General features: G+C 33.1%; 1 protein-coding gene across 1 annotated transcript; it reads left to right on the top strand.

Moving 5' to 3' along the window:
- Positions 1 to 5968: 5968 nt before the first annotated feature.
- LOC122583934 (delta(14)-sterol reductase) lies at positions 5969 to 10773 on the top strand. The gene is made up of 13 exons (XM_043756310.1): positions 5969 to 6117; positions 6288 to 6405; positions 6711 to 6781; positions 7097 to 7153; positions 7374 to 7465; positions 7610 to 7657; positions 7937 to 8057; positions 8493 to 8539; positions 9116 to 9197; positions 9531 to 9607; positions 9696 to 9815; positions 10046 to 10120; positions 10319 to 10773. Exons 1-13 carry the CDS (start codon positions 6073 to 6075, stop codon positions 10470 to 10472), a joined length of 1107 nt encoding a protein of 368 aa, XP_043612245.1. The 5' UTR covers positions 5969 to 6072; the 3' UTR covers positions 10473 to 10773.
- Positions 10774 to 11099: the final 326 nt, after the last annotated feature.

Consider the following 11099-nt stretch of genomic DNA (forward strand, 5'->3'; position numbering starts at 1 on the left):
ATATAATAGGAGGTGATGTTTATATATTTAAAAAAGATCAAAACGCTATTCGGTAAAAAGAAAAAAAAAACTCATCTAAAAAAAAATCTGTATTTTCTATTCTTCTTTCAAAATTAAAAAACCTACTCCATGCTATTATGTTGTCATCGGCTTCTTCTGGTATCTAATTAATTTTTAATTTTATTTGTATTAATGTTAACTAATTTGTGCATCTGAACTTTTTGATTTGTTTATATTTAAATTAAATGTGATTTTGTAAATTAGTAGACTTCTAACTTTCTAACTTTCTTTATTGATTGTCAATGTATCATAAATATGAATGTGGTAATTTGAAAATAATTAAAAAGTTAAAAAGAAAAACCTAGCAGCATCAGCAGGTAAAAGCAAGTATGTTTTTTTCCGTTTACTTTATTTCGTATATTAAGAAACTAGGCCCCCAAAATTGATTTTGTTTAAGGCCACCAAAAAGCTTGAGCCAGCACTGTATATGACATCATTAGTTTTTAAACAATGCTTATTTGTTATTATTAAATTTTTTTATATTAATTATTTTCTTTTTATTGTCTTGATGTATGACATCATCTTTATTTAAAATTAATACCATTTTTTATTTATTTTTTAATTTATTTCTTTTATAACCTAAGTCTCATGTAAATTAAAATATATGAGTAATTATATAACTTATGATTTATTTCAATTTTATTTTTGTTAACTAATTATATTTATTTGTAACATAAGGTAGACTATTCTGAAGTTATGAGTGATATGTTTATATTTGTTGTTTAAGCACACTAAGTATACTAAAAAAATGTTTTAGTTAACTATAACATAGATATTTAGGAATAGGCTCAATCAATTTCGTCGCAACTTCAGTTGCGAAAATATGTTTACAAAAACTTTTATTATGCCCCGGGTTGAATTGAACCCAGGTTAATTCACTAGTATATTGTGAATTAAGACAAAAACTTTTGAGGGCTAATGTGACAACTAATTTTCTCTGTTATATTTGTAGTTATTGTTCTCAAAACTAATTTTACTAATAAGAATAAAGAAGATTTATTCTTACGAGACGAAAGCCCACATTATGCGGCGAAAACGGTGGTGGTGGTAGAGGTGTGGTATTTGCAGCGACGAATGGTGGTGACGGTATAGTTATTGATATAAAGGTAATTAATATAAATACATTAGTGTAACTTTTTTAAGAGTTAGGGGATATGTTTAGTAAGTTATTTAATTAAATGTATTTTAGGTATGTAGGGTAGTTATAAATAAAAACTTTTGAAAAAGTATAGGTATTATGGGTTTTTTTAAAGGTTTAAAAGTTTATAGGGAAAAAGAGGTTGTTTGCTTTATTAAGTACTCCATCCGTCCCACTATAAGTGTCATGTTTTAAATTTTTAAAGTCTTTATTCTTCAATTTTGACCATAAATATTTTTGTTTGTGTTATATAATATTTGATGAAAGTTATATGAATTAATTGAGTTTTAGATATATTTTCATTGGGCGTAAATTTCATTAAGTATTATATAACAAAAATATATATATATATTTATGGTCAAAGTTAAAATACAAAGACTTTGAATATTCAAAATGTGGACAAAAGGAATAGTATAAAAGTATAGATTAGTCAAGTATAGAATTACATTAAATACATCTATTTTAGACAATGATCTACGGAAATTGTGATAACATACCAAGTTTTACTTATAAAGTTGAAGTTTGAAGTCTGATAGTAAGTTTGTACCGTGGTGAGGTTTTTTTTTTGGATGATAATTACTCCTAATAACCGGGATTTATTCATTGACATTGGCAATAACATATAATTTTATATTCTTTTAAAGGGATAATAAGGTCGTGTTTGGTTCGCAGATTCTGATGGAATTTGATAAAATTAGAATTGAATTCCATTTCTCAGTGCGTTTGGTTGCTCAATGATGAAGGAATATCATTCCGTTGGAATGTCAACATTCCCTTATTTGATGGAATCTCCATTCCATGAGGACGGGGGAAGAGATCTCATTCCGTCTCTCCCTTAAATATTCAAAAAATGAAACACATTCCATCAAATTCCATTTCATCATATTCCAATTCCTTCAATAAATTTCATTCCATCCAAAAACATTTTGTGAACCAAAGTATTTTAGAGTAATGTTTCAAAAAGTATGGATGGGCGTGGGACTGGTACCGTCCCGTACCGGTCCCGGTACCGATGGTACCGATCCCGAAATAAATCAAAAGTGGGTACCGATCCCGGTCCCATTTGAACTGGTACCGGTACCGATCCCAAATGGGACGGGACCGGGATATCGGTACCAAGTCCCAACAAGTCCCGTCTCCAATAGTTAGTCCACCAATTTAAATACATAACAGAATATACATAAATTATAACACCATGACATACAATTACATATCCAAAATAAATCCAAAAGCAACCATAGGATGAATGTATACTACATTACTACAAGAACAGAACTACAGAAGGCATAATGTGACCAGAATGTGACCAAGTACTTGCAAAAAAATTGATCAAGCAGATCAAAATGTAACTAGGCAGCAGAAGCCTTGCAAAAAAACTAACCAGGCAGAATGTGACCAGAAGCAAAAGGCCATTTAACCCATCCAGTTAATTGGCATCCTAAAAAGTTAGTCATGTGCTTCTAGCTGCTAGTATATACAATCATTGTATTGTTCCAAAAATTACATCAAGCCTTCTCAAAAAAACAAAAATAACCCCATAGAAGCATCATTCTTCGACAAGTATCTGTTCTTTTCCTTATCGCTTGGTTGTTGATCGCTTCTTCAATCTCTATAAATATATCAAAAAAATTAAACTTAATATTGGTCTCACAAATATAGCATACAAACAAAAACAAACAGATTTGATTTTTACCCATGGCGATGTCATCATCATTTAGGATGTCGTCAACTTGATCCATAAATATAGTGTTATTAGACTTTCTAACCCAATCTTGTGTGCATATCAACGCTTCTACTATGTTTGTTGACAACCTTGTTCTATAGGAGTCTAACACACGACCACCCGTACTAAAAGCCGACTCAGATGCGACTGATGAAACTTGGATTGCCAAAATATCTAACAAGCCATAATAATGATAATGTTGATATATAAACAGGGTGATTATAATTTTAAAGAATGAAAATGTCAACTAACTTACCTCTAGCCATGCGAGAAACAATTGGGAACCTATTTCCATTTAGCCTCCACCACTTGAGTATGTCAAATCCGAGTTTAAAATTCACCTTTGGCTCATTCAGATACCTTATAAATTCAGTTTCCACCTCACCCAAGGTATTTCCTTCCGCTTGTAGATAGTCGGCAAAGAAGTCATTCTTTCCTTGAGATATAATGGCATCTTCTTCGTTACGTGTTTCTTGAGATCCCGAATTAGCAATTTCAAACCTTGCTTGGTATGTTTTAAACAACCTTTCCAGCCTACTTTCAACATTCTGAATCAAAACTCCCACCATCTTCTCAATGACACTTTTAGACATTGGATTTTCATTGGTTGTCTTGTTCATAAGAACCACTCTAAAACAATGACTAAGAAAACCCGATTTCATAGTGGGGTCCAAGATAACGGCAAAGTAAAAGTAGTCATTAAGCTTATCAAAGCTTCCCCAATACTTTTTAAATTTTTCTCTCATATCACCAAGCATAGTACAAAAATCAACGTCGGTTTCCCACACACGTAAATGGTTATCTACATCTAGGACTTCTCTAATAAAAAGATGTGATAAAGGCTTTGAAGTTGCTGAAACTGTTTCCGTTTTGTCTTTGAACTTTTCTAGAAATTTAACCATTTTTTCACAAGCTTTGAAGTCATGACGATCGGGTATTCTTCCTAAATCACGCTCATAACTTGGATCCGCACTTTCATACTTCGAAAAGACTTTCTCTAGGGACACGGCAATCTTCAACATATCATAGGTGGAATTCCACCTTGTTGGAGAATCACCACATAAGAACTTTTGCGATTCAAGTTTTTCTTTTTTCATGCATTCTAAACTTTGTTATTCTTTGTGTCGAATGCCTAATGTACTTGACTGCCCTTTGCACACAATTTACATGATACACTTGATTGCAAAAGCCATCTTTCACAATTAAATTTAAGATGTGTGCCATACACCTAACGTGCAAATTTGCCCCCTTATCATACAAGTTAGGCAACTTTTTCAACAAGTACTCTATCGCCTTATCATTACTAGCCGCATTATCAAGCGTGATCGTCATGACATTTTGAATTCCCCAACCATTTATACAATGCAACAATTCAAAACCTATGTCATCTCCCTTGTGACTTTCAATTGGTCTAAAGTTAATAATTCTTTTATGCATCACCCAATTTTCATCAATAAAATGAGCGGTGACTACCATATAGTTCACTTTTTGACAAGAAGATGTCCATGTATCGGTAGTCAAGTGAATGGTAGTCTTCGGGTCACTTAAATAAACAAATAGTTTATTTCTTTCTTCTATGTAATATTTAGCAATGTCCTTGGAGAGTTTATGGCGTGATGGTAATTTTACCTTCCCATTCAATCGGTTAACCAACTTAACAAAAGCCCAATGTTCTACAAGTTTAAATGGTACTTCCGCACAAACAAAAAATTCTAGTAAAGCTTCCTTAATTGCTAAATCGTCGTGTATCCATACATTAACACTACTACCGCCCTCCCCACTGGTTACTTTGTTAAACACTAGGTTTGATTGGTTTTGTTTTTTAGCTCTAATTTCGGGATTTACTTCACAACATTTCAAGTGTTTTTTAAGACCAGACGTACCATTTCTCTTTGTGTCGGCTTTGATAAACTTTTTGCAATGGTGGCACTGTCCGTACTTCTTTTCCACTCCATCATCTTCCAATTTGTAAACTTTGTCAAAGTATTGCCAACATTCAGACCACTCTTTTCCTTCTTGTTGAGTTTCTCGTTTTCTTTTCAGTTTGCCTTCTTTGTTAGGCTCCATTGTTTCTACCTCTTCGTTAAAATCTTCCAAATCGCCATCAATATCATCTTCTTCAAACTGGGTCTCCTCAACACAAGTATCATCATCCTAAACAAAAAAGATTCACAAATTAATACGGTTTTGTTTGCTGATCATTTAATAAAAAGTGAAAACACATGTTTGTAAATTTGGTCAAAATACACTAATATGTAATGTAATCACTAGTCGAACAGAACATATAACGAGGTGCCGTCATGATTAAAAAATCTTTATGATCTAAACTAGTAAATTAATTAGATGAGAATATGAGATGGTATAAAATATTTAAATAAAATTAATCTTCAATATCATGTTAAACGATTATAAGTACGATTAGAATTAAAATTATATAAAAATTACATCTAACTCTAGCTACTTAAATAATGGAATTTCAGATGGCCATCGTGATTAAATTACTATTGCAAGAACAAAAATAAACATAATAAATAGATTATTTAATCACAAACTTACTTTGGATGATTCTTGCATATTTTGATTTGAGATGAAGAATTTAGGGCTTGATGGATCGTTCTTACTGTTGGAATTGGGAAGGGTTTTTCACTTTTTAGATTTTGTTGTTGATAATTTACCATGGAAGATGTGAAAGAAAGTCATTTTCTAAATATATATATTCAACTAAAATAAGTAGGAATTTGGTGCTGGATTAATTGAGTAAATTGTAAACATATATTGGGCTAGATAGTTGGGTATTTTATTTGGGTTAAATGAAGTCGGTACTAAGTGGGACTAAATGGGATTCGCGGGATTTTCCCGATACCGATCCCGACTAGTCCCGATCCCGAAAACTTAAAAAAGTGGGTACCGGTACCGATCCCGACCGGGATTCGGTACCACTTTCCGGTACCGGGATCGGGACGGGATCGGGATTTGGGATTTTTAGCTCATCCCTATCAAAAAGGACTAACATCGTAAAACCATTCAAATTACAAGGATTAAAAAGTAAACCCCGACTTCTCAAAATTCGCAGCAGAAATGGAGAAGAAAGAAGAAACAAGCTGACTTGTGAATCTAAACTAGACCAGTAGATTAAAAAGTAGAAGGAGATATGGACTCGGTCTTCACCTTCCTTTTCATTCCTTCACCCACTTCTGTACGTCACTACATATTCAAACTCCCAAATGATTTCATTCATAGATAGATTTATACTACTTTCTATACGTATATATGTAAATTTACTTGATATTGGTACAATATATGGTGTATTCACACATTGCATCAGCTTTGAATAAACATTAATCAGTCTGTGTGTGTGTGTGTTAGGTTGGTTTGTTGTTAGGGTTCTTTTGTTATCTGGGAATTGCTGGATCTCTTTTACCCGGAAAGCTTGTTCCCGGGGCGATTTTATCCGACGGAACTCGGCTCCATTATCTTTGTAATGGTAATTTTCTCTTTGCTTTTCATTAAGTGCTTTTGGCTTAGAAGATAGTGTTCAGCATAAGCTGACATTCACCCCAATGCTTTAAACTGCGCTTTGGCTTTTTTGTACATTTGGATTATGCTTTGGTCGACTTTAGATGTAACTATAACCAAATGTTTTATAATAAAGCTAATATTTTTGTTGTTTGGCCAGGTTTGATATGCTTTTACACATACCTTCCGTGTTATGTTTTTTTAGGCAAATATGTAAATTGTTTGAAGGTGTTAGACTAACGTTATATGATGTGTTGAACTTCTTGTTTTCAGGAATGCTATCTCTTATTTTGCTGGTCGGACTACTCGTGATTGGAGCTTGGATGGATTATGTATCACTTACTGTATGTTCTTTCTAAAATGATATTACGGCATGATTGTGTGGATATAAAACAGTAAATTATTTCACCTGTAACTCAATAAGATATCTCTGTGTCATTCTTTCAAAAATCATCCCCTGTGCCTTATTTTTATACATATGTGCTATGGGCCCTTTTTTGGGTTTTCATTCATACAGTCTAAAATTGAGCATAACTTGGATGTGTTAGGTAGTGGTCATGTTTCTCGTTTTGGTTCCATAGGAAAAGTATATTCCATCTGCATTTATATCTCTGCATCATCTCTAGATCCTTGATTTTGTTAACATGTGAATTTTGCAGGCAATATCAGATCGAGGGCTTGAGCTTTTATCAACAACGTTTATTTTCAGTGTTATTGTAAGTTCCATGTTCAGTCATCTAATTCTTTTAACATGAAATTCGTTTCATGACATTGAATGGTAACATAAACTACTATAATAGTACGATACCTTCAATATGAAGTATGTTTAATCAGCTTTACACCTGCAATATAACTGGTATTTGGCTATATCTATATTTCTGTGAATACACTTGAAGTGCTTTTCTGATAATTAGTTGAATACTTTGTAAATGGCAGGTCACATTATTACTTTATGTCTCTGGATGCAAATCTAATGACCGAAGTGCATCGCTGAAGCCTCACATTAGTGGAAACATAATGGATGATTGGTAATTATTGTTTTATGTTTATTATAATAGAAGATGAAGATGCCTGGTCCGCTAATCTTTTTTTTCCTAAAGAAGTTAAAGGATTTGATATGGTTTCTGATTTCTCGTCTTTCTTCCTGATATGCGTCGAATGGTGTCCAACAGGTGGTTTGGGATACAATTAAATCCTAACTTCTTGGGCGTTGACCTCAAGTATGAATCATTTCTCTAACTTTTGGCTAAATTTATCTGCTATTTCCAACATATTAAGCTTATCATTGTTCCTAACTTTCGTGAAGTTTTCCGCTAAAACTTTGTCGAACTTTTCCTTCTTAATTGGGGGTTTAAGATCATGAGTTTTTTGAAACTTGTATTCATGATCCAAGTTTTAAAAGAAGTATATCGTATAATGATCATACAATTCGATAGTTATAATTGGTGACTCCTATTAAGTATCTTACGTGTTGTAGATGAAATACTTTTCTTTTGTAGATTTTTCTTCGTGAGAGCTGGAATGATGGGGTGGCTCCTCATCAATCTTTCCGTGCTTGCTAAATGTATCCAAGATGCTACCTTAAGCCAATCAATGATCCTCTACCAGCTATTTTGTGTGGTAATTAGGTGTCATTATTATTGTATTAGATGCAACAAATCTGTGTAACGGGTAAAGTGGGGTTTGGATCAGAGCAGGTAACTGTTTTAAAGGTAGTAAATCTGGCCAGTATGGACTGTAAGACTTTAATTATTACTGAATGATTAATGTATAGTTGTTTAATTTCATTCAAATCTATTTTTATAATAAAATAATTTAGGAGTTTTTATGCATTGAAAGTACACTGGGTGGCATTTGAACCATTCGGCCTAATTGACCCGCTCCTTTTTAAATAATTTTTTTTGTTATACTTATTAGAGTTAAATTTGAACCCCAAATCATTCCTTTTATAAGTAAATGCATCGAAATACGACTTTAATTGTTATGATGCTATCATTCTAAATAATACATGTCTTGAACTTCGCTTGGTCCTTTGTTTCTTGTTTTCTTTGTCAGATCTACATTATGGACTACTTCTTTTATGAGGAATACATGACATCTACGTAAGTTTGTTTTAATTTCTCATGCCAATATGTGAGGGAAATACTTAATCAAATAAGTTATTTTTTCTCATAATCACATTCCCATACCCAATTTTTTTTACGAGGACTCCATAGTGTTGCTAAATGATCTATGGTTACTTTCTTCGACTCCTTTGTTCAAAACATGTGTTCTTACTTCCTTTGACTCCTTCGTTCAAAAACATGTGTTCACAAAGAATTGAAGGTGAAGTCAAGGGGGTAAGAGTTTAGACCTTTTGTTGTTTCTATTATGTTGTCGACTAGTTGACATTCTATGAAGAAAATTTATCTAGTTGCAAAAGTTATAGAGGCTGAATATGTCAGTATAGTCCTTTAAATCAGAGTTTAGACCTTTTAAATTACAGAGCAGCAGGAGCCCTTATAAATGCATGCTTGACAATCATTTGAATTGATCTTATCTTTCTTTATGTTCCTTGTATGTACTCACATACTGGTGTTCATTTACGTAAAGATTTTGTTTCTTCAATAACTCATTAACCTTGTGTAGTGGGTTCTAATTTGCTGCCCCCCTAATGTTTCCTCGCAACTTTGTTGTAGGTGGGATATAATCGCAGAGAGATTGGGCTTCATGCTTGTATTTGGAGATTTAGTGTGGATTCCCTTCACATTTAGCATTCAGGTAACATATCACAAGATAGCTAATCAACAACATTACTATGCAATATCATTTTTGTGATAAACGTATTCGTCCAATTTGCTTTTTATTTCCTTTAAATTCTCATTTAACATGCATGAAGTGCGAATTAGCAATGGGTTCACCATATATTTTCTGATATGAGAAGGTATGTAAGCTACATATTCATACTTGCAATTTGAAAAATGAAATTTTATTTATGTCAAAAACGATGTCAAAAGAGTTACTGATATGTGTTTGACCCTGAGTCATATCTACTATAATATAAATTCGTCCATAATTTTATTCATATCATAGTTTGTTGTGTTTTGTGATTAGGGTTGGTGGCTTTTGAGTAACAAGGTGGAGTTGACTGCAGCTGCAGTCGTTGTAAATTGCTGTGTATTTGTTTTTGGGTAAATGTTTGACAGAATGAAAATTGGTTCTGATGTCTCTCTTATTCCTTCTTGTGCTAAGTTGCATTTTGTTCTGATCTTTTGGTAGGTATTTGGTCTTCAGAGGAGCTAACAAGCAAAAGCATGACTTTAAGAAGAATCCCAAAGCATTGATATGGGGTCAACCCCCAAAAGTTATCGGAGGGAAATTGCTGGTTTCTGGCTACTGGTAATCATATAACTTACATTTATGTCGAAGGATCATATAGTTAGTTTGTTTTTAACTAAAGTTACAGACCTTACTGCATGTCATGTAACCAAATGTTCACCCTTAGAACTTCCGATGGCTATAGAAGGAAGTTAAGCATGGTCGTATAGACCAGTCCCCTGCATTTTCCCTTCATTATTTGAGTAAGTTTTCAAATGCATAACAGTCATCTTTTTTCTTTATGTATGAAGGGGAATAGCAAGGCACTGCAATTACCTTGGAGACCTGTTACTGGCATTATCCTTCAGCTTGCCATGTGGGATCAGGTAACTTTTGCCAATTGTTTCAAGTTTGATGCAACTTCAACAAATTACTTGACTTTCAGCATCAAAGCGATGAACTTTTATATTCAAAGTTAGTAAATAAATCTAATGCTGATACACATTTGGAAAGTGATGTTTTTGGCCTCAAAAGTTAGAGCAACCCCGATCTATTTAACGGCTATAAAATCCATCTGATTGCAGCTCTCCAGTTCCATACTTCTACCCAACATATCTTTTGATTTTGCTGATATGGCGAGAGAGAAGAGATGAGGCTCGATGTGCTGAGAAATATAAAGATGTGTGGGCAGAATATCGCAAGGCTGTACCGTGGAGGATTCTGCCATATGTTTACTAATGTAATGTCGTTGAATTAGTTTTCTCTCTTTATCATTTATAGAATTGAAATGGGAAGCCATATTCATTTGATCAAAGTCATCAAAATAGCAGTGTTTTTGTAGTGTGTGTTTTACTAGAACAAAATTATCGATGTCATAGTTTTTTATATGTCTAATGTCTTGCTAATTACTAGCATAGACATGATGCTTGAGAAGTAAAGTAATTGCTTGGCAAAAATATCAATCAATTTAATCATATATACTGAGTACCGTACATTGTGCTACCTCTAATTGTATTAAGTGAACTTATTTGTTTTTTAACTTTGCTTAAACTATTAATCAACATACTTTATTAATAGGGATCATAAAACAGACTTGTCAATGTTTTTTAGTACATAGTAAATAGTGGATCCTCATAAATTACGAGTATAAATTATGTATGATGTGAGATTTGATGTTTGTTACTTAAAATCTAGAAATCAAGAATAATGTAAAAGTGGTTAATTGATAGAAGTCGGGTGGCAAAAAAAAAGGGCAAGGTGTAATACTGTAATGACTTCATGAGTAAGCTGGTCGTGCACGCATCCCTGGTAAGTGGAGGAAAGATTATCGGTTAAGCTGAAAAAAGTCAAAATATTTGGGCTAGT

This window comes from Erigeron canadensis, chromosome 1, assembly GCF_010389155.1.
Source record: "Erigeron canadensis isolate Cc75 chromosome 1, C_canadensis_v1, whole genome shotgun sequence".
Lineage (NCBI taxonomy): Eukaryota > Viridiplantae > Streptophyta > Magnoliopsida > Asterales > Asteraceae > Erigeron > Erigeron canadensis.